Source organism: Natrix helvetica, assembly GCF_964273705.1.
Source record: "Natrix helvetica genome assembly, chromosome: Z".
Lineage (NCBI taxonomy): Eukaryota > Metazoa > Chordata > Lepidosauria > Squamata > Natricidae > Natrix > Natrix helvetica.
In genome coordinates this window covers 5785501-5809863 of record NC_138554.1, presented here as the reverse complement: position 1 = coordinate 5809863, position 24363 = coordinate 5785501, and the positions used below count along the sequence as shown (strand labels likewise).

General features: G+C 38.1%; 2 protein-coding genes across 2 annotated transcripts; one reads left to right on the top strand and one right to left on the bottom strand.

Moving 5' to 3' along the window:
* Positions 1-206: 206 nt before the first annotated feature.
* On the bottom strand, positions 207-12923 carry LOC309401205 (vomeronasal type-2 receptor 26-like; the record flags this gene model as incomplete). Its single annotated transcript, XM_081970266.1, has 6 exons — positions 207-1105; positions 4242-4368; positions 5804-6031; positions 7650-8501; positions 9556-9847; positions 12739-12923. The coding sequence occupies 6 exons, from the start codon at positions 12921-12923 to the stop codon at positions 207-209; spliced, it is 2583 nt and encodes an 860-aa protein (XP_081826392.1).
* A 927-nt stretch (positions 12924-13850) lies between these two features.
* LOC309401204 (vomeronasal type-2 receptor 26-like) lies at positions 13851-23167 on the top strand (the record flags this gene model as incomplete). Its single annotated transcript, XM_081970265.1, has 5 exons — positions 13851-14071; positions 16356-16647; positions 18091-18954; positions 22007-22133; positions 22269-23167. The coding sequence occupies 5 exons, from the start codon at positions 13851-13853 to the stop codon at positions 23165-23167; spliced, it is 2403 nt and encodes an 800-aa protein (XP_081826391.1).
* Positions 23168-24363: the final 1196 nt, after the last annotated feature.

Here is a 24363-nt window from a genome sequence, read left to right as displayed (position 1 = left end):
TAGGTTAAACAATCTTCAAACATAGTTGAAAATGCAACACCATAAACACTTTTTTTTGAATGGGGGACATTAATAAATCTTAAAAATCATAATAACCTTCCAAAAATCCTCCTTTCACAGAAATAACTTCTATATGTTTCATATACACAGCAAAAGGGGTTTTTTATTCTTCTTTGTCAATACAGCAAGAAAAATTAACTGATGTACTAAGTCCTCTTTATTAGTTGCTCCCTGTGGTTTAGCTGAGGCTTGAAAACAATGATGTAGCATTTTGGGAGGAATATGCATCCCAGTAAAGCAGCACTGGAGGCCAAGATGGAGAAGACCTCCACAGCTACCATGGCTTTTCCTTTTGTGCTCAGATAGGCTGGGAAGAAGGAGATCCACACACTGCAAAAGGCCAACATGCTGAAGGTGATGAACTTGGCTTCGTTAAAGCTGTCGGGTAATTTACGCGCAGGGAAAGCCACAATAAAGCTGGCAATGGCCAAGATACCCATGTAGCCCAAGACACAGTAGAAGAAGAAAGCTGACCCCTCATTGCACTGCAAAATCATTTTTTGGAGCTCCGAGTGCATATCCAACTCAGGGAATGGGGGAGATGTTGACAACCAAAGAACACAAATACATACTTGGAAGAGAGAGCAGGACAGTACAGTAGAAAAGGCCAATCTTTTCCCCACCCATTTCCTCATCTGAGATCCTGGTTTAGTGGCCATGAAAGCCACAACCACAGTAATAGTTTTGGCCAGTACACTAGAAATGGACACTGAGAAGGTGATGACAAACATTGATTGTCGGAGAAGGCAGGTCACTTTGCCCGGTTGGCTGAGGAAGAGCAAAGAGGAGAGAAAACAGAGCAGAAGAGAAGCAAGAAGGGTGTAGGTGAGGGATCTGTTGTTGGCTTTGACAATGGGAGTATCCCTGTGCTTAATAAAAGTCCCAAGTACCCACATTGTGAGGAAGAAGAAAGAAAGAGCAGTTGAGGTGAAACCAATTCCTAGGGTTTCTTCAATATTTAGAAACACCACCGGTTTCACAATGCAGTCTATCTTTTCCTCATTTGGATAACGATCTTCTGAACATTCAAAACAGTCATCCATATCTGGAAGAAAAGTCAAGGCATGTTTTTACACATTCCATATTTTTGAAAATGATATTTTTTATGGGTGCCAACCATTATCCATCTCACGGGTTTTTTTTTTTTAATTGTCTACCAGTTGGATCATGTTTCTATGGAAATGCAGTTTTTCCATCATTGTACCATCTGGGACCAGCATAAAAGAACCACAATGGGAAGAGCAATTATTCTATGAAATGCAGTCCGGTGTAATAATTATTCAAATTTATTAAAAATGTAAACCATTTTGACTTTTCCCATTTTTCCAAAACACAGAGGCGAAATTTGTGAGGGGAGAGAGGGGAGGTATGAGTTTCACTATTTATACTCCGAATAACAGATTGTGTTTGGTATTTTATATTCCAAATAACAGATTGAGATTCACAATTATAGAAATGAATAGTCACCTTGAAGAAGTCACAAAGCTATTCGTTACACCAAAGTAGCATGAGGGTAAAAGGTTCATTCTCCGAGCTTGTGTGTTGGTGTCCAAATGTTTCATTTCCAGGCTACGTAACATCTTCAGCAGATTTTAGGGGGTGTCAGTGTTCTGTTTATAAGGCAGTGGTTCTCAACCTTCCCAATGCCGCGACCCTTTAATACAGTTCCTCATGTTGTGGTGACCCCCCAACCAGAAAATATGTGTTTTCCAATGGTCTTAGGCGACCCCTGTGAAAGGGTCGTTCGACCCCCAAAGGGATCCCGACCCACAGGTTGAGAACCACTGCTATAAGGGCTTTGATGTGGGTGTGTCAACTGAGGGTCTTGTGACAGGACTTGTGATGAATCATTTGTGAGTTATCTGTGAGTCTTGCGAAGGGTCTTGTGATAAGGAGATTACCTCAGATCTGGCTCTTTCAGAAGTGAACTGCTGGTGATTGGGAGTGTGGGGGGAATTGCATGAGTTGGCTGTGTGGTTGATTTGGATCCTGAGGGGTATGTAGCAGTGGTGGGTTCCCAATCCCCTGCGATGGGGCTGGGCGTCCACCCTGTGCAAGTGCACTGTGCTCGCATGTGCACTGACCACCCTGTGATGCTCCAGCTGCTTGGCGGAGGTCGCACAGGCGCCATATGCTACACATGTGTGTGCAAATAGCCTGGTTAGCTCAAATAGAGGTAAGGAATGAGGGTGGGTGGGTGGGCCCTCCAAAGCACCATTCTGGTACAGTGGCCACTGCTCCCATCTGCCACCGGTACCCCTGTACCAGGGCGTACCGCCCAGAACCCACCACTGGTTTGTAGGCTGGTAATAGGTCAACGTGTCCATCGATGGAAATGCTTGTTGGGTGCAACTAGACAGTTTTACATCTATTGTATCATTTAAGACTGGCCTAAAATAAAGTGCAACTGCTTTTAAAATGCAGTCTTTCGAACATTTACTGTTGTCCTAACAGTGACAACAATTAACTCTTGGAACAGTTTGCCTTCGGAAGTTTCTCGATAAATCCAATCTACTTTATAAAAAGAAATTTGCTGGTTGAAATCTCCCATTCAAATATTTGTCGGATTAGCATAATGAGTAGGCTGCCCTCACAAGCTATGAAGATGACATCATAAGACAGAAGAAACCAAGATATTAAATGCTGAATATATCCTGAGTTTACAAAAGATAATATTTTTTTTACTGATTAGTTATTCTTAGGGAGAAGAATAACTAATACAAATAAATATGAAAATGCATCTATTTGTGTGTGTATGTGTATACACATCCCTTTAATGGTTTTTACACTCTGACGATGTTAGCAGTGGCTAATGAAAGCTAAGTGAGCAATATATTTTAAGTTCCAGAGATCACAATGTCTGTTTCTTCTTTTATAATTACACCTGGAATTTGTATTTTTAGGATAATTCTATCGCTATCTCTATCTCTATCTATCTCTATCTCTATCTCTATCTCTATCTCTATCTCTATCTCTATCTCTATCTCTATCTCTATCTCTATCTCTATCTCTATCTCTATCTATCTATCTATCTATCTATCTATCTATCTATCTATCTATCTATCTATCCAGTACATATCTATATCATCTATATCTATATCTATATCTATATCTATATCTATATCTATATCTATATCTATATCTATATCTATATCTATATCTATATCTATATCTATATCTATATCTATATCTATATCTATCTGTCTATCTATCTATCTATCTATCTATCTATCTATCTGTACAGTACACATACATATCTATATCTCTATCTCTATCTATCTATCTATCTATCTATCTATCTATCTATCTATCTATCTATCTATCTATCCAGTACACATACATATCTATATCTATATCTATATCTATATCTATATCTATATCTATATCTATATCTATATCTATATCTATATCTATATCTATATCTATATCTATATCTATATCTATATATCTATATCTATATCTATATCTATATCTATATCTATATCTATATCTATATCTATATCTATATCTATATCTATATCTATATCTATATCTATCTATCTATCTATCTATCTATCTATCTATCATCTATCTATCTATCTATCTATCTATCTATCTATCTATCTATCTATCTATCAATCTATCTAGAGATAGAGATAGAGATATTTTTCTATCTATCTGAGAATAATTATAGATATAGATCATGCCATCATATAAACTCTATGGCTCATATACAATTTGCATTTGTATAAGAAACATGACCTGTAGGCATCTCAATGGCAAATTGAGTTTGATCCACAGGTAAAGAGATAAACATCTGTCCTGCAGTAGTCATAAATCTACTAATTACATATACTATACATCCTAAAATGTGTTACAGTTTACTTAAGTATATCTAATGAAAGCTTTCTGGAATGTCTAACCTGTTTTCCCAAAAATAAGACTGCCCGGATAATTAAACCCATTTGGGCTTTTGAACGCATGCGCTAAAATAAGCCCTCCCCTGAATATAAGCCTTCCCTGAAAATATTGCAACACAGCAGCGGCCATGAGGTGACCACCGTTTCCTGCACCTCAAAAATAATAAGGCTCTGTCTTATTTTGGGGGAAACACAGTAGTAATCACATATGCTTTACATCCTAAATGTGTTACAGTTTGCTTAAGCATATCTAATGAGAGCTTCCTGGAATGTCTAACCTACCCATTTGATTTGAAATCTTCCCTTCCGGACATTGAACACAGTCATAGCAACAGAATTTTTTCCCTTCATCTCCTTTCTTCCAATATCCAGGGGAACAGTGGTCATTACACCGAGAAAGTGGAAGAACCTGGGGATAAACATAAAATATTTTGAAAAGGGAGATCTTTAAAACAGTTTCTGATTTTTATCCCTGCTTTCTGGAGGCAGATCATAGTTTACTTCCCAAGGGCTGCTGAATTTTATCAACTTGGATTTACACTGTGCATTAAAAAGGTGTTGAAATTACAAGGAAGTGTGAGAGGATCTGCTTGAGGAGGGGCAGAGCAAGTAAATAAATTGGAATGATGGCAATATTAAAATCATAATACCAGTTTGTCAATTTGATAAATGAACCTTTATACAGAATATGCCTTCCCCCCATCCTGCTCTCAAAACAGAAATCAGATTTTGAAAGTGACTATCTTCTCATTCAAGACAACGATGAATCCGCATACCTATGGGAGTTGAACAACTAGCCTCATGGTGCGACCGGAACAATCTGGAATTGAACACACTAAAAACCGTAGAAATGGTGGTAGACTTTAGGAGAAACCCTCCCATATCACCACCTCTTACAATATTAGACAACACAGTATCAACAGAGGAGACCTACAAATTTCTAAATTCTGCCATATGTCAAGACCTAAAATAAACACCTAACATCAAAAATGTCATCAAAAAAGCACAACAAACAATGTTCTTTCTGCGCCAACTCAGGAAGCTCAAACTGGCCAAGGAGCTGCTGATACAGTTCTACAGAGGAATGATTGAATCTGTCATCTGCACCTCTAAACCTATCTGGTTTGGTTCTGAAACCCAACAAGACAGACCCGGACTTCAGAGGATAATTAAAACTGCGGGGGGAAAAAACAATCAGTACCAACCTGACTTCCATTGAGGACCTGTATAATGCACGAGTCAAAAAGAGGGCCATGAAAATATTTACAGACCCCTTGCATCCTGGACATAAACTGTTTCAACTCCTACTCTCAAAACAATGCTATAGAGCACTGCACACCAAGACAACTAGACACAAGAACAGTTTTTTTCCCAAACGCCATCACTGTACTAAACAAATAATTCCCTCAACACTGTCAAACTATTTACTAAGTCTGCACTACTATTAATCTTCTCATCGTTCCTATCACCCACCTCCTCCCACGTATGCCTGCATGGCTGTAACTTTGTTGCTTGTATAGTTACGATTAATATTGATTGTTTCCTAATATGATTTGATTGCTTATTTGTATCCTATGACTATCATTAAGTATTGTGCCTTACAATTCTTGACAAATGTATCTTGTCTTTTTATGTACACTGAGAGCTAATGCACCAAAGACAAATTCCTTATGTGTCCAATCACTCTTGGCCAATAAAGAATTCTATTCTATTCTATTCTATTCTATTCTATTCTATTCTATTCTATTCTATTCTATTCAGTATATTTTAATAGACAGCAATCAACAGATAATAATGGATCAAGATACAATTCATGCAGGTTTTGCACAATCATGATTGCCTACCTGGTTAAATCCAGGGTGCCAAAGGATTGTGTTTCTCTCAATGACAAATTCTTTTCCTTCTGGAGCATTGGACCTTAACTCTCCCACTTTAACTCTCTGAAAAGATCTGTTCGGAAAAGTGATCATGTTGTCAATATCAAAACCACCTTGACCTTCCCTCTTGTCTTTGAAGAAGACTGTTTCTCCAGCTGAATTGTTAAAAGAAATTCCTTGAAGGAATTTGTGGAGCTACATGAAGAAGGATAAGAAAAAGGGAGTCGAAAAGAAAACAAATTATTAGGGATAAAAGGATTAAAACTTCCCTTTATTTTACTCTCACTAGCAATAGCCCTTAGACTTATATACTGCTTTGCAGTGCTTTACAGCCCTCTCTCAGCAGTTTACAGAGTCAGCACATTGTCCCCAACAATTTGGGTCCTCGTTTTACCCACTTCGGAAGGATGGAAGGCTGAGTCAACCTAGAGCTTGGTGAGATTTGAACTGCCAAATTGCAGTCAGCTGGCAGTCAGCAGAAGTAGCCTGCAGTACTGCACTCTAACCACTGGGGCACCATGGTTCATGTGGTGAATGAAAATGAAAAAAAAATGTCTTCCTAACTTGAAATATAGAAGAAGAAAATGTCAACTCACACTGAATGATTAATAAATGAGGTTTGGAATTCACTTTGACCATATTGGTAAATGATGACAAGTATTTCAAAGCAACAAGCTCAACAATTTTTCTGGCAGTTTACTTTAAGCCTGAAAACTAACATCTCTTCATGAAGTTTTAAGTTTCTGGGTGTTATCATAAACGAGGACCTGGCCTGGGGCGCTCACATTGCAGCACTGGTCAAAAGAGGGCAGCAGAGATTATGCTACCTGAGACTTCTCAGGAAACAACAACTCAATGAAAAACTGCTGGTGACCTTCTACCGCTGCACCATAGAGGGTATTTTAACTTACTGCACCTGTGTATGGTTTGCCAATTGCACAGTGGCAGATAGGACAGTATTCTGGAGGGTTAACATCATTGGATCATTGGTTGACTTCTCCCCTCTTTGGAAGAGTTTTATAGCTGTTGCTGCCTTAAGAAAGTTCAAAACGTTCTGAAAGATCCATCTGATTCTGGGCACCCTTTTTTTGAACTATTACCATCTGGCAGATGGTACAGGATAATAAAAACAAGGACAAATCAGCTGGAAAACAGCTTACATCCCAAAGCAGTAACTATATTGGAATCTACTGTATAGTGCAATATGAATGGAATATCAGGGGTTTTCAATTCAATTATATAGAATGTGAAGGATGAGTGATTTGTTTTATGTATAATGTACACTGAAGATGGCATTTAATTTCATCGTACAAGGTGCAATGACAATAAAGTAAACTTAAATAGTGCACCTCTACTGATTAAAAAACCCAATTGTCATTGTCTCTGAGTTCTAACATCCCTGTCTTGACTAAATTGCAAAATACTAATCAGAAAAAAATGAATCTCCATATTTTAGAAAAGTGTGTTGGGCACAAAGCAAAGAAACACTGCTTTTAGACCCTTCTTCATTAAACTTTTCTTGTAACTGGGCTGGATACATTGACAAGACAGGCTCATTCTATGTGAAATGGTTGTTTATGGACCCAAGAATGATATACAAACTTCACTGACTGGACTGAGATTTGCAGAGGTATTGGTTATTTTCATCTCCTTGTATTCTGTAACTTAGAATCGCCTCTTACGCCATCAGTCTTGTTCCCTCAATATTTCTATTGATATGTGAGCATAGACCAAAACAAACCATACTCAACAGTGGATGAGAATGGCTATTCACTAAAACAAAAGGTAGGTAAAGCATATTTTGAGACATTACCTTCCAAGGCTGAAGATCTGGAAATTCAAACCTTTGAATGTATCTCTTTGGGGATTTTGAACTCACTTCTTCATGCAAAGAATGTGCCACTGCATAGACAGCGTTGTAGATACTGTAGCTATGGCCAGTCATCTGCAACTCAAACAGAGACGCAGGCAGAATCTCCAAGTTCTCTTCTCCGGTACAAGTTTGCTCATATATTACAGAAAATTCTTCATTTGGAAATGAACAGTCAAACATTTGCTCCCAAACTTCTTGAAAAAATCCATTTTTGTGGGTTGAAGGCTTGATGACGTGAAGAAATTCTCTGAAGCCTTGGACTTCTCTTGAGTGCACTGCAAAGGAAAGAGCACCATGGAACACCTGGAGATCGAAACCTCTTTGAAATGATGTCAGTATGAAATCAGTTGGGTCCATCAGGATCCAAACCTTTCTAAATGAGGTGCTCTCTTCATCCTCTAGATCACATAGATACACAACAACTCTGAGCCACCAAACTGTGAATGATTCTCCATAGACAAGAAAAGCATTTGCTTTCTGGTCTATCAGTTTATTGCAGATAATTGAGTTTCCCCGAAGTAATTCAGACACGTTTTCCAGATTAACCAACTGTGGAATATTTTGTGAGAAAGCTGTGCAGATGCCATTCTGGGAAAGCAATGACTGCAGTTTCTGGAAGAAACGTTCTCCTTTGTTGGTATCAAGAGTGAAGACTCCTATCCACGTCCATCCAAAATGAAGAAGAAGTTGTATAACTCCAATGTATTGATGGTCCTCATTTGGGACCATGCAGTAAAGTGAAGATAGTTTAGTAGTCCAGAACTCTTCTTGGGCAAAAGAACCATAAGTCAACTAAACTAAAAAAAAAGGGAGAGCCATTATTCATGAGAAGCAAGGGGAAAATGTGGGGGAAAATGATTGCTTTCTGGGTGTAAATTGAATGAAGCTGTCCCAACACTGAAAATGTCTACAATTATACATAGATTATAGAAGATGAGCAATATAAGCAAGGAAGTCTCAAAATGAAATATTTTCTCACCTGTGGAATAACCTTATGAGCCAAATTTAGCATCCTGACATAGAGTTCCAGAATGCTAATCCTCATGAATACCTGGTATATTGCTAAATCTGGGCAGAAGCAACCTAGAAGCAATTAAGAGGAGAAGCAATCTAGAATGAGGGATACATTTGCTAAATCAACCAATGGAAGAGCTTGCCTTCAAAAGTTGTGGGTTTTCCATCACTGAAGACTTTCAAAAAGAAACTGGAGAATCATTTATCTGAAATCTCAAAAAGGGGGATGGATTAGAAGACTGTCAAGGTCCCTTCCAACTCTATTATTCTATATTCTATGTTCTTTAGAGCTAGACTTATCTTAGCTCTTCTTTGTAGGTGGCAGAATAAAATATTTAAGCATGAAAGACTATCCATGCGATTCTGGAGAAATGGAAACCGTTAAGTATGTCCTCCCTAAATTCTTTTTTTTTTAACATACAGATCTCCAAAAAGACCCAAGTGCACCAATCGTCCAACGATTCCAGAAAAACCATTCAGTTTTATACTAAACTATTTTTCTCAGACCCCAATAAAGACAGAGTAAGAAGAGATACCACCTGTTCCCAAATGGCAGTAAAAACACAATACCTGCCTGCTTAAGTAAGCTTAAGGTTGTTCTCTAATTTATTTTTTCCATTTTAATTTTCTAATCTGTGATCATGCTAAAAGATTTTGATGTTTTAAACATTGCATCTCCTTGAGCCAATGCACTGCATTGTGGAATCAAATTACAGAAGGATTGCAAAGTGGACTTCAGTAAAGTCCTGCAGAAAGGCATGGCAAACATCTAATATCTAACATTCATTACAAAAGAAGTCAAAGTTTCTATCTCATCCCCTGCCGAAACTACCTGTGGAATTTTGTAGACATTTACACTTTCCGCCATATAAGATGATGTATCCGAGCCTAATCCTCCTATAATGGCCATGAGATTCTTCTGGCTATCACATTTGTAGTTAGGGACAAATCCCTGGGATTTGAAAAGCAGGTCCAGAGTGGTGCGGTAGGTCATCCTTAGATTGTGGTAACTATCATATATGTGAAACCCGAGAGTGATGTTAGGTAAGATCTGGGAATCTTCATTGATCTCCTTCACAGCAAAGGCCAAGGCAAGGACGTGCTGGTAGAATTTGGTTATGACACTGCAAATAGGTTAAATGCACTCATTGAAAAATGATTCTACAATTCTTGTAAGGTGGCAAGATTTCTATAAGAAGAAGACGCAGTTCTGTCTCTTGCTGAAGTAGATAGATGACAGGTTTTCTAAAACACTCAATAATTAGAGCAGAATTTAAATATACGTTTTACACAGTAATTCTATGATTTGCAACAATACTACAACAATATAGTAGCTTTTTTCAAACTATCACTTTTATTTCCTATCCACATCACTGAATATGAATAGATAATGTAGACTTTTTTTAAAGAAAAAAGTACCTAATCTCACTAAACATTCCTCAAAAGACTTCTTGCAACAAAGTTTCCTACATTTTACAAGAATGACTTTAACGTAATATAAAGGAAATTATTCCTTCTCCCACACCCAAATATATTTGAAAGACAAACAGGGTTGGATAACATACAAAACTCAGCATTTTACATTCCCGCAGCTATTATTTATGTAAGAATTGGAGGATTTGGTTAAGATTGGAAACCGCATGGAAAGAAAAGGAAACCCTTACAGGGGTAAGCCGTAACCTTTTAAAGATGGATGTTCCTTAAATGTAATTTCATAAAAGTGGTAAACAATGTGAGACACCATCCCACCAATAATAAGGCCACCTGGCTGGTACCACTCCTGTGGAATAAGGAAAGCATCCCTTGAAGGGCAGCTCAGAGTAACTACTTTGTTCACCAGGAATACCAGAAGGAGTAAATTCATGACTCTCTGCTCATGGGGAAAATATCCGCGTCTATCATTCGAAGAGATGTTCTGACAGATAAGACAGAAGGAAGAGAATTTGTGGAAGTGAATGTCAGAAAGACAGCATCACCCCTTCCTGCCTCCCTATGGCTCTTGAAATATATATATATGGATTGTTTCTCAATTTCTACTCCCTTCTGCACAGAATCTTTGTTGTTTTGCCCTACTAGAATAATGGAGTGATTCCAATAATTCACAAGGGACATAATTGCCTTTGAACTAGAGGCAACCTGGCAATTTTCTTTATTATAGCTGATCGACATTTTTCTTTTAGATGACATAATATGGGATTGAGACCTGTTTTGAAAACACATGGAGAAATAGAATTGGACTCTTACTGGGTTAAGAGTTGATGTTATACTTTGCATTTTTATATTATTCTGTACATACATGCAGATTGTCAGAGTTCCACATAGCATCCAAAAGTAAATCAGAGTCCAATTTGCTCAAAGTTCCAATTTATTAAGAGAGCCAAGTTGGCATATCTGGGAAAACCTGAATATGAAGGCTTCCTGGTTTTCCCACCCAGTTGAAAGTTCAGGATCTTGCCCCCACATCCACAAGTCCATCACATGGTCCAATCTTCCACTGCCATGCTGGCAGCTTCCACCCATCCAGTTCCAGTCAGATGCAGAGGTGCAGAGACAAAGGATGACCTTGGCTTTCTAGAAAGAATTTGGTTATGGCTGCATACCATCTAACTCTGTACAATCCCCCCTCCCATTTGCCCACAATATAAAATGCATAATAGAATCATAGAAAGTGTGGCAGGCCTAAGATCCACAAGAAATTATGGCTGCAGGCCTGACACACACTGGATTTGCAAATAATATTTTCCTTTGTATATAATATTAGATCATTCTACTTGGCTCCATAAAATTAACAAGGTAATTTTCAGTAACATGCAATACCTACATGAAAAAAAAAAATCCTTGATTTTCCTTCCAGATATGGATGACTGTTTTGAATGTTCACCAGATCACTATCCAAACAAAGAAAAGAATGGATGTATCCTTACACTGCTGGTCTTTCTAACTTTTGAAGAAACCTTAGGAATTGGTTTAGCCTCAGCAGCTCTTTGTTTCTTCTTCTTGACCTCTTCGGTACTTGGAACTGTTTTTAAGCGCAGGGATACTCCCAATGTCAAAGCCAACAACCGGTCTTTAACCTACACTCTCCTTGTCTCTCTTCTGTTCTGTTTTCTCTTCTCTTTGCTCTTTCTCAACCAGCCTGGGAAAGTGACCTGCCTTCTCCAACGATCAATGTTTGGCATCACCTTCTCGGTGGCCATTTCTAATGTACTGGCCAAAACCATCACTGTGGTTTTGACTTTCATGGCCACTAAACTGGGATCTCAGATGAGGAAATGGGTGGGGGGGAGGAATTGGCTTTTTCCTCTCATGCTCCCTCTTCCAAGTTTGGATTTGTATGGTTTAGTTGTCAACATCTAAACCCATTTCCTGAGTTGGACATGCACTCAGAGCTCCAAGAAATGATTTTGCAGTGCAATGATGGGTCAGCTTTCTTCTTCTATTGTGTCTTGGGCTACATGGGTATCTTGGCCATTGCCAGCTTTATTGTGGCTTTCCCTGCCCGTAAATTACCTGACAGCTTTAACGAAGCCAAGTTCATCACCTTCAGCATGTTGGCCTTCTGCAGTGTGTGGATCTCCTTCTTTCCAGCCTATCTGAGCACAAAGGGAAAAGCCATGGTAGCTGTGGAAGTCTTCTCCATCTTGGCCTCCAGCGCTGCTTTACCAGGATGCATATTCCTCCCAAAATGCTACATCATTGTTTTCCGTCCTGACCTCAACCACAGGGAGCAACTCATAAGCAGGAATTAGTTGATCATGTTACATTTCTGGCTCACAGAAGTTGCCTAAAAAAGAAATAGAAAGAATACCATCTATAGGAAAAAATATTGTATATAAAGTTATAGGAAGAGTTATTTTTTATTTTTGTCAAAGAAGTATTTGTGTATGATATGCACGTTCCCACCCCTCATGTACTCTCCTCCATTGATGACATTACCGCAAAGCCTGGTCAACCCCCAGGTGCCCAAGCATTCATTGCAGCCTCTGCACAGTCTGTAACCAGGAAGGGGGAGCACCCCGGTAGAACATCCTCAGTCTGTGTTCCCACGTCGGCCAGCTGGACACCCTTGGAGTGACATGCCAGCGATAACACATCGGCCAGCTTGAGGCTTCCAGGGGGCAACTCTTCCACAACACCAGGTACTGTAGGAGACCCTTGAGCCAATGTGAGTTTAATATTTGGTCTATCACATAGTGCCATAGTATTAATCCTATAGTAAGATTTAAGGCTACCTGTCCATTTCCAAATAGAGTAAAGAATGTATTGCCTCCTCATGGCTAAAAGAAGTAAAAAATGCAAGCCAACCTATAATTGTGGAAACAATAGAGGTATCCCCCTCCCTTCTAGGGGGATCATGGAAGGAAACCACAGAAAACTTCTTAAAATGCTAAAACACCTACACATCCTATAGGGTAAACAAGGGAAGGTGGTGGGCAATTATCATTTGTCATAAAAAAGAACACGTTTAAAAAATTAAGGGTATTTTTTGTTAATAAAAATAAAATGTACAAAGTCCTATTTGTACATTTTTATTAATTGTGCAAATGGAATAGAATAGAATGAAGTGGAGTGGAGTGGAGTGGAGTGGAGTAGAGTAGAATTCTTTATTGGCCAAGTGTGATTGGACACACAAGGAATTTGTCTTTGGTGCATTAGCTCTCAGTGTATATAAAAACACAAAATACATTCGTCAAGAATCATAACATAACAAGCATTTAAACAAGCATTTAAACACAAGCCACCAATTATCTCATCAAAAACAAAATAATGGTCTCCTCCAGGAATCACCATGTTTTCTTAACAAGGCACCAACATCAAAGACTGCACAGAAGACCACTTCAATTCAACCATAATCAATATTATGCTTATAAAGCAACACTTAAACCCCAGGGCACAGCAATGATCATGGCTGCGTCAGAGCCATTGCTGCCAGTTGCCTCCCTCTGTTCCCCTTGGCCAGAATATCTGTTCAAACTCTGATGATACAAATTTGCACTCTCATGGATCTTTAAGTAGACGATGGGGGATTTTTCTGATTAGGTTCCCTCTCCGATAGAAAGCTAGAATTCATCGCTAAGTTACCTATTGGAATAAAGCAACCTTTCCTGTCCAATTTCATCTTGTAGGATGAAAGACAGAGACATTTGCATGAGTTTGCTTCCCCTGATGTTGCTGGTGCAGAAAATAGCAACTCTGAACTGCCCTGCAAGTGATGCTTTACTTGTTCCACATGAGTGGTACCAACCTGGTGACCTCGTCATTGGTGGGATGGCGTCCCACATCATTTACAACCTTTATGAAATTAACTTTGAGGAATATCCTTGTGTAACCTCTTATGACATACCAAAGTAAGGATGATTTTTATTTTTCTAATCTTCATCAGTTCCCCCAAAGCTGCTTATGTGAATAAAAGGTTTTCAGCATAGCATTAATATCTAATCGAAGTCTCTCTGTCTTTCAAATGTTACTTGTTATGGGAGAATACTTTTTTAATTTTACTTTATGGTATAGTATTTGTCACACAATGTATGAAACCTTGGTTCAAAATATCTTTGAAAAAGCTGAAGGATTCTTTCTTTTAAAAAAATCTGCATTGTCACTCTTAATAAAACATACTGTGTATACAATAAATGACCGATTTATTGTATTAATTTTTATTTATTTCATTTGTCAATCATGTCAGGCCTGCAGTCGTATTTTTTTTTGGATCTTTGGCCTGCCACGCTTTCTATTATTCTTCTATACATTTTCTATTGTGGGAAAATGGGAGAAGGGAATTGTACGGAGCTAAATGATATGTAGCCATGACAAAATTCTTTCTAGAAAGCAAAGGTCATCCTTTGTCTTTGCACCTGACCGAAACTGGATGAGTGGAACTGCCAGCATGGCAGTCGAAGATTGGACCATGTGATGGACTTGTGAGTGTGGGTACAAGATCTTGAACTTTCAACTGGGTGGGGAAAACTGGGAAGCTTTCAGATTCGGGTTTTCCCAGATGTGCCAACATGGCTCTCTTAATAAGTTGGAACTTTGAGGAATCCTTTGCCTTGGACTCTGATTTAATTTTGGATGCTATTTGGAACCCTGATAAATTGTTTACAAGTTAATAGGGATAAGAATAAACATGAGTATGAATGAAATGGGTGCAAATAAATGGAATCAGTAGGACAGGGACGGTAAGCAAGATGGTGCGCTTATGCACGCCCCTTACAGACCTCTTAGGAATGGGGAGAGGTCAACAGTAGACAGCGTTTGGTTAAAATTATGGGGGTTTGGGGATGTAATAATGGAGTCAGGTAGAGCACTCCAGGCATTGACCACTCTGTTGCCAAAGTCGTATTTTCTGCAATCGAGTTTGGAGCAGTTTACCTTAAGTTTGTATCTGTTGTGTGCTCTTGTATTATTGCAGTTGAAGCTGAAGTAGTCATTGACCAGTAGGGCATTGTAGTGGTTAATTTTATGTACTATGCTTACGTCCAACTGTAGGCGTCAGGGTTCTAGGTATAGTCCAAGCCCAAAATTTCAAGCCTGGTGGCATAAGGTATTCTGTTGTGAGCGGAGGAGTGGAATATTCTTCTCATGAAATACATCTGCTCAATTGTATTAATGTCTGATACACAGTGAGGATTCCAGGCAGATGAGCTATATTCGAGAATTGATCTAGCAAAGCTTTTGTATGCCGTAGTTATCAAGACAATATTATCAAGTAATTATCAAGACAACCAGAGGAGAAGCTTTGTGATATCAGGTTAACAACTCTTAATGCCTTTTATGCAATGCTGTTACTGATGACTGATGCATGTCTATATTCTACTTTGTGGGGAAAAAATGTTAGAAAGTAAATATGGTTCAATGAAAATAGCACCATTTATATTTCCTGTAGAAGATAATTGTTGCCAATCATGCAAATATTGTAGAAAAAGCAAAATTTGCCCTTTGTATAAAGCAGTCAGCATTTTGGAAAACCTTTTACTTTCCTGTTTTCATCGGAGAAAGTCATGATTGTGATTGAAATAGAAATCAGTCAATCAGAATAGAGCTGGAAGGGGCCTGGTGCAACTCCCTGCTCAATCAGGTGACCCTACACCATTTCAGACAAGTGGCTGTCCATCTTCTCTTAAAGGACCCCTGATGATGAAGCAGCTCTAACTTCTGAAGGCAAGTTGTTCCACTGGTTAATTTTCCTCACTGTTAGGAAGTTTCTCCTTAACTCCAAGTTGGTTCTCTCCTTGATTAGTTTCCATCCTTGTTTTCATGTATTGTTTTCTGGTGCTTTGGAGAATAACTTCACCTGTTCTTCTTTGTGGGAGCCTAACCCTAATCCTCAAATACACAAATACTCTATTATGTCAACCTATCATATATCATGATACCAAATCACTGTTTATACTTCTTGTGGCAGATGTTTGTTCCCAATCACGCAAATACTACAGAAAAAAAGCAAATTTCAATTTTGCATAAAGTATTCAACATTTTAGAGAACTTTACTTGAGAATTGAGAATTTTACTTTCCCAATTACATTCCAACTTTAATCAGAGAAAGAAATATTTGTGTTTCATATAGAAACGATGCCACCTTAAGAGAATTGTCAACTTTCTTTTTTTCAACTGGGGTATTTAAACCATTTTCAGTGTCATAACCAAATTCTACCAGCATGTCCTTGCCTTGGCCTTTGCTGTGAAGGAGATTAATGAGGACTCCCAGATCTTACCTAACATCACTCTCGGGTTCCATATCTATGATAGTTACAACAACCCAAGGTTGACCTACCGCACTACTCTGGACCTGCTTTTCAAATCCCAGGAATTTGTTCCTAACTACAAATGTGATAGCCAGAAGAATCTCATGGCCATCATTGGAGGACTAGGTTTCGATACATCATTTTATATAGCTGAAATTATAAGATTCTTCAAGATTCCACAAGTAAGTTCTGAAGAGGTTGAAAAGAAAATTCTTAATCTTATTGTTGCTATGGAATAATTATTATGCATCAAAAATTAGGTTTATGCTAATATGTTCTGCGTGGCTTAAAATCTAATTTACACAATCAGCTAAATATGAGCCAGCAGTGTGCAGCGGTAGCCAAAAAAGCCAATGCAATCCTAAATTGCATTAACAGAAGTATATAATCAAGATCAAATGAGATACTAATACCACTATATAAAACCCTAGTAAGATCACCCCTAGAGTACAGCATCCAGTTTTGGTCATTACACTGTGAAAAAGATGTTGAGACTCTAAAAAAAAAGTACAGAGAAGAGCAACCAGGATGATTAGAGGACTGGAGGCTAAAACATATGAGGAACAGTTGTGGGAACGGGGCATGGCTAGTCAAGGGAAGAGAAGGACCAGGGGAGACATGATAGCAGTGTCCCAATATTTGAGGGGCTGCCACAGAGAGGAGGGGTTCAAGCTATTTTCCAAAGCACCTGAAAGCCAGACAAGGAATAATGGATGGAAACTGACCAAGGAGAGGTTCAAGCTAGAAATAAGGAGGGACTTTATGACAGTGAGAACAATCAACCAATGGAAAAGAAGTTGCCCTTGGAAGTTATGGGAACTTTATCACTTGGGATTTTCAAAAGGAGATTGGACTGCCATTTGTCAGAAATGGTGTAGGGTCTCCTGCTTCAGTGGGGGGTTGGACTGGATGACCAATAAGGTCCCTTCCAACTCTGTTAATCTGAGATTTAGCTGTCTTTTCTTAAACTACAATGCCAGTTACCCAAATTAAGTGTCTGAAGATATTTCATAGCTGAGGGAAGATTTGAACAGTTTCTATTAAAACAATTGATCTAGTTCACATGTTTGAAATATTAATACAAAAATATTTCTATATTCTTAAAGGGATGCTAAGGGAAAATGTCCTTTGGATATATTTTATATGAAAACTAGACTAGAAAAATTGGGTTTGATAAGAGCCGAGATAGAATGCAGTACTGCAGGCTACTTCAGCTGACTGCTAGCTGCAGTTCAGCAGTTCAAATCTCACCAGGCTCAAGGTTGACTCAACCTTCCATCCTTTCAAGGTGGGTAAAATGAGAACCCAGAGTGTTGGGGGCAATACGTTGACTCTGTAAACCACTTAGAGAGGGCTGTAAAAGCACTATGAAGTGGTATATAAGGCTAAGTGCTTTTGCTATTGATCAATAGACACAACAGAATACTCCTAGCTTTTCTTTTTAGCTGACCTACAGCTCCTTAGCCCAGGAGACCTTGGAGGTTTTCCAATCCAAGAAATGTGTTACTACATTTTTAAAAGAATGCTAGGGAAAATATTCTTTGGATATATTTTATATGAAACCATGATAGCAAAATTAAATTTGATCTAAAGACTCAATACAATAGTACTGGATTTTCTTTTAGCTATCCTACGGCTCGTTAGCCCAAGAGGAATTTCAAACCAGTAAGCTTTCTTCACTTTATTTCATGGTCCCCGAAGAGGACCATCAGAACATTGGGATCATCCAACTGCTTCAGCATTTCAGGTGGACTTGGATCGGGATATTTTCTGTTGATAACATCCACGGAGAAAATTTCTTGCAGAAAATGCAGCCCTTGCTTTCACAGAACGGAATCTGCTCATCGTTTATACAGAGGCTTTCACAAGGGGTCCACCTGGAAGAATTGGAAACAGTTGATCAGAGACTGTCAATTACTTCTTTTCGTTTGTTGAATAGCAAAGCCAACGCCTTTCTTTTCTACGGAGAATCCAGGACCATTACAGAGCTAACATTTGTAAGATTTCTGATCGATCCCGAAAGCAAGGAACCTGCATTATTTCGAAAGGTGTGGATCATGACTGCCCAGTTTGATTTTGTACTATCAGGCACTCAAATCAAATTGGATCTCAGCATGTTCAATGGGGCGGTTTCCTTCACCGTTCATTCAACAGCAGTCGCGGGGTTCAAGGGATTTCTTCAGACCATCAATCCTCTTTCAGTCTGCAGAGATGTGTTTCGGCAGGACGTTTGGGAACAAGCATTTGATTGTTCTTTTCCAAAGCCAGAGTTACAAGAAACACACAGTAGGAAGTGCACCGGGGAGATGAAGCTGGAGGATCTGCCCTCACCTCTCTTTGAAATGGAAATGACCGGCCAAAGCTACAGCGTCTACAATGCTGTTTATGCTGTGGCTCATGCTTTGCAGGCTGTACACATGTTGAGGTTCAATAGGAGGAAAACCATAATGGGCAAAACACCTGATCTTCCACAGCTGCAGCCTTGGCAGGTATTCCTTTTGCACTGGACTCTTCTTTTATTTCAATGAGCAGTTTGATGCAAAATTATCTTTTGAACGCATTGCGGAAACTCTTAATATTCTATATGTAGAATTAACTGAAGCATCAGAATAAGCATAGAAATCCTGGCAGTGAGAACAATTAATTAGTGGGGAAACTTGCCTTCAGAAATTATAGATGATCCATAATTGGAGATTTCTATGAAGACATTGGACATTCACTGGTCTGAATTGTCGTAGAGTCTTTTCCTTGACCAGGCTGTTGTGTGCTAGAAGACCTTCAACGTCCCTGTATAATTCTGTTGTATTGAGATACAAGGGGATGTGGTGGCTCAGTTGCTAAGACACTGAGCTTGTCGATCAGAAAGGTTGGCAGTTCAGAGGTTCAAATCCCTAGCATCACGTAACGGAGTGAGCTCCCATTACCTCTCCCAGCTTCTGCCAACCTAGCAGTTCGAAAGCACGTAAAAATGCAGGTAGAAAAATAGGGACCACCTTTGGTGGGAAGGTAGCAGCGTTCCATTCATCTTTGGTGTTTAGTCATGTGGGCCACATGACCATGGAGACGTCTTCGGACAGCACTGGTTCTTTGGCTTTGAAATGGAGAAGAGCACTACCCCCTAGAGTCAGGAACAACTAGCACATATGTGTGAGGAGAACCTTTATCTTTAACTATTGAGATACAGAAAAAGTAGTTTCTCTTGTTATTCTGTCATTCAAGTAGTCTGCCATTCTGATCATGCAGAACCTGCTGGATGTGTCGGTAGCAGTTATTTAATAAATTACCATAGCCTACAGAGTCAGAGATAGTTAAAAAAAATTGAATTACTTTTCATTGTCTCTTCCAAAAATAATCAATTCTCCAAGAACTTGCTGGGTGGCCCATGAAAGTTTCATGAGTAATGAGTTGAGCTTTCTGCCTATATCAAAGATTTAAAAGAATGAAGTGGTGGTCCTTTTGCTATGTGGCATCCATAGTATGAAACAATCCTATGTTAAAATCTCTACCTCTCATCTATCTATCAAAGAATGCTTGAGTCTCAGATTCTAAAATCTGGCTAAAAGAAATTAGTCAGAACTCAGACTCTCAAATACTTCTGTACCAATGGGGAAAGATTAAGTATGTTCTATCTTGAATTAGTTTGTCAAGTAGTGGACCTAAAAGACAACATAAGGAAGTTACGCAGTTCCAAAAACCAATGTTCATTCTGCTTCATTTCATTGTTACATTTTCTTAAGCTAATATCAAATAAATAACAGAGTGAAAATGTACATTTCCATGCGATATTGCTTATCAAATTTCTAAGTGTAAATATTTAATAATGGTTATTGGAATGGGAAAAATGATTGAATGAAACTTCAATGTCTTGTTCTCTTCTCTGTTATATTGCGTTCAATTGTCGATCTCTTTCATTCTCTTTCAAGTAGCTCCATCCGTTTCTTCAAGGCATTTCTTTTAACAATTCAGCTGGGGAGAGAGTTTTCCTGAATGAGAAAGGGGAAGCAACAGGTGTATTCGACATCACCAACTTGATCACTTTCCCAAACAGATCCTTTCAGAGAGTCAGAGTGGGAAAGCTGGATCTAGAGGCTCCAAAAGGGAAGAAATTTTTCATTGATGAAGACGTGATTTTGTGGAACCCAGCTTTTAACCAGGTTTTAAATTATTGTATCAATCATGTTTTAATCCATTGTGTTCTGGTATTGAACATAATGTCTTTAGAAATCTGATTTCTGGTTTTTGAAAATAAACAGTGGCACATTGTTTGCAAATGTTGTTGATTATCACCAGTGGTGAAATTCATTTTTTTTACTACCAGTTTACTAGCAGTTCTGTGGGCGTGGCTTGTAGAAAGATACTGCAAAATCCCCATTCCCTCCCAATCAGCTGGGACTCAGGAGGCAGATAATAGGTGGGGCGGGGCCAGTCAGAGGTGGTATTTCTCGGTTCTCCGAACTACTCAAAATTTCCGCTACCAATTCTCCAGAACTTGTTAGAACCTGCTGAATTTCACCCATGATTATCACAGAAGACATTCCTGAGGTGAGAATAGAGATACTGAAAGATGTACTGAAAGTCTGGCAGCAAGAGGTAGAGGTAGAGATTGAGGAAACATTTAGATTAAATATGAATGATGCATGGAGATACAAAATCTCAAAGAAGGAGTATGTAAAGCAGGCCCAAAAATCAATAAGGATTGAAGTACTAAAACGAGCAAGAGATGAATGGTAGAAATGGAACACTTCCTAATATAAGATTTGTGTTTAGAATAGAGGTAGAAATTAGAAAATATTGTTCCCTATATTCTTATATAATATTTTAAAATCAGAATGTAGATGAAGAGATCACAAGTTGAAAAATGATTGTGTTATGTACATCTAAATAATATGATTATGGTTACTAGTAATGTGTATTAAAATATTGAATAATTAAATGATGAAGGGTTATATACATGGTAGAGCAAATTATACAATGTTAAACACTTTAATTGTAATATTTATAATGTTACTATAATGTTGTAAGTATAACTAATGTAAATAATACAAAATCCCAAGGGAGATTGGAAAACTGTCCAAAAATCAACAAGAATTGAAATACTAAAACGGGCAAGAGATGATGGATAGAAATAGAATACCTATTAATATAGGATTTGTGTTATTAAGATGCAGAATAGTGGTACAAGCTAGAAAGGAGGGAAATATTATTATGCATATTTCTGTATATTATTTTTAAATCAGTATGTAGACAGAAGAATTAGAAGTTGAATGCTGAGGGTATTATATACAATGCTATTTTAATGATGTGAGTATGATTAATGTAACTAAGATTGCTAAAATTATCAATATTATTATCCCTGTTTGGTATCAAAACTAATGATACCCAGATACCAAACTATTTGTACATCATTCTAATTTGCTGATGAAGTTGACAAATTCAGTATTCTTTTGGGAAGTAAAAACTAATTTCCTTGCATAAAGGAACAAAATATTGCAAACTATTTTAAATATCACACTTTTCAAAACCTTTTATGATTATCGCCAGGTTATTCCACTTTCTCGATGCAATGACCCTTGTTTCCCTGGTTATTGGAAGAAAGGGATTGAGGGAAATCAATTCTGCTGCTATGATTGTGTTCCGTGCCCAGAAGGGAAGATTTCAAATCAAAATGGTAGGGTAGGAATTCTACCATTTTTCATTAGATTTAAGTAATCATTAATAAACTACTTGGATGCAAAAAATTAATCAAGCGATTTTCAATATTATGGAATGCGTAGATGATAAAATTCCTTGATTTTCCTTCCAGATATGGAAGATTGCTTTGAATGTTCAGAAGATCATTATCCAAATAAAGAAAAGAATGAATGTATCCTGAAACTGCTGGTCTTTCTAACTTTTGAAGAAACCTTAGGAATTGTTTTAACCTCAGCAGCTCTTGGTTTCTTCTTCTTGACCTCTTGGGTACTTGCAACTTTTATTAAGTATAGAGATACTCCCATTGTCAAAGCCAACAATCGTTCCCTCACCTACACACTCCTTGTCTTGCTTCTGCTCTGTTTTCTCTCCTTTTTGCTCTTCCTTAGTCAACCTGGCAAAGTGACCTGCCTTCTCCGACAACCAACTTTTGGAATCACATTTTCGGTGGTCATTTCTAGTGTACTGGCCAAAACCATTACTGTGGTTGTGGCTTTCATGGCCACTAAACCGGGATCTCAGATGAGGAAGTGGGTGGGGAAAAGATTGGGTTTTTCTATTGTACTTTCCTTCTCTCTCTTCCAAATATTGATGTGTATTCTTTGGCTGTCAACATCTCCCCCATTCCCTGAGTTGGACATGAACTCAGAGCTCCAAGAAATGATTTTGCAGTGCAATGAAGGGTCAGCTTTCTTCTTCTACTGTGTCCTTGGCTACATGGGTATCTTGGCCATTGCCAGCTTTATTGTGGCTTTCCTTGCCCGTAAATTACCCGACAGCTTTAACGAAGCCAAGTTCATCACCTTCAGCATGTTGGCCTTCTGCAGTGTGTGGATCTCCTTCTTTCCAGCCTATCTGAGCACAAAAGGAAAAGCCATGGTAGCTGTGGAGGTCTTCTCCATCTTGGCCTCCAGCGCTGCTTTACTGGGATGCATATTCCTCCCAAAATGCTACATCATAGTTTTGCGGCCTGACCTCAACCACAGGGAGCAACTCACAAAGAGGAATTAGCACATCATGTGATATTTCTTTCTATGTACAATTGCTGAAAAACAGAATAGAAAAACCATTTGCTATCTACAGGTATATATAAAACATATAGGAATATTGTTTTGTTTTGTTTTCCTGTAAAGAAAGGATTTATGTAAGCTATTTAAGATTTATTCATATTTAAGCCCATTCCAAAGTAACTACTCATGTTGCTGCAATTCCCTCATTGTCTAAGTTTCTTTAACCTAATCCATTCTCCTTTTCAAACTTCTTTTGAACTTGACACATCTAGTTTTCTTAGTTGCTATTAGGATATTTTAGATATTGACTCAAATGATTTCCAACATTTGAAATGACATTTTCCTGGGTTTTACACTTTCAATTCGTAAAGCACTATACAAATATAGTAAAATGCTGATGGCCATTTTATGAATAAATATTTAACACAGTATTATAGTATATTGCGTACAATTTCTGAGGGTTTTTTGTATATGTAATATATATTGAGTTTGTGAATCCTGAATATTTAACTGTATTGAAAGAAAATGGCTTCCATACTGGGTCATAGCAATTCACACTCTACACCTAAATCTATTTCCATTGTAAATTGCTATCATGTATTAATAATATGGGAAATTTATTGAAATGAAATTTTCCCAGGCAAAAAACCCCCACAATACAATCCTAGGTAAAGGTAATGTTTTCCCTCGCACATATGTGCTAGTTGTTCCCAACTCTATGGGGCAGTGTTCATCTTTGTTTCAAAGCCAAATAGCCAGCACTGTCTGAAGACATTTCCGTGGTCATGTGGCCGGCATGACTAAATGCCAAAGGGGCACGGAATGCTGTTATCTTCCCAGCAAAATGGTTCCTATTTTTCTTTTTTCTTTTTTTATTATATATATATATATATATATATATATATATATATATATATATATATATATATATATATATATATATATATATATATATATATATATATATATATATTATATAAACATTTATTTATTTATGTAACAGACATATACAGGTTATCTTATTAGGAGTAACATTTTCTCCCTCCCCTCCCCCTCCCCCCACCCACCCCCCCATTTCCCCACCCTAACCCTCCCTAACCCAACCCCTGACTTCCCAGATAGAGTCAGAAGCATAGTTACCAGCAAATCTGAAAAACAAATATCCCAATAATAATATGCATATATCAGAATAAGAAC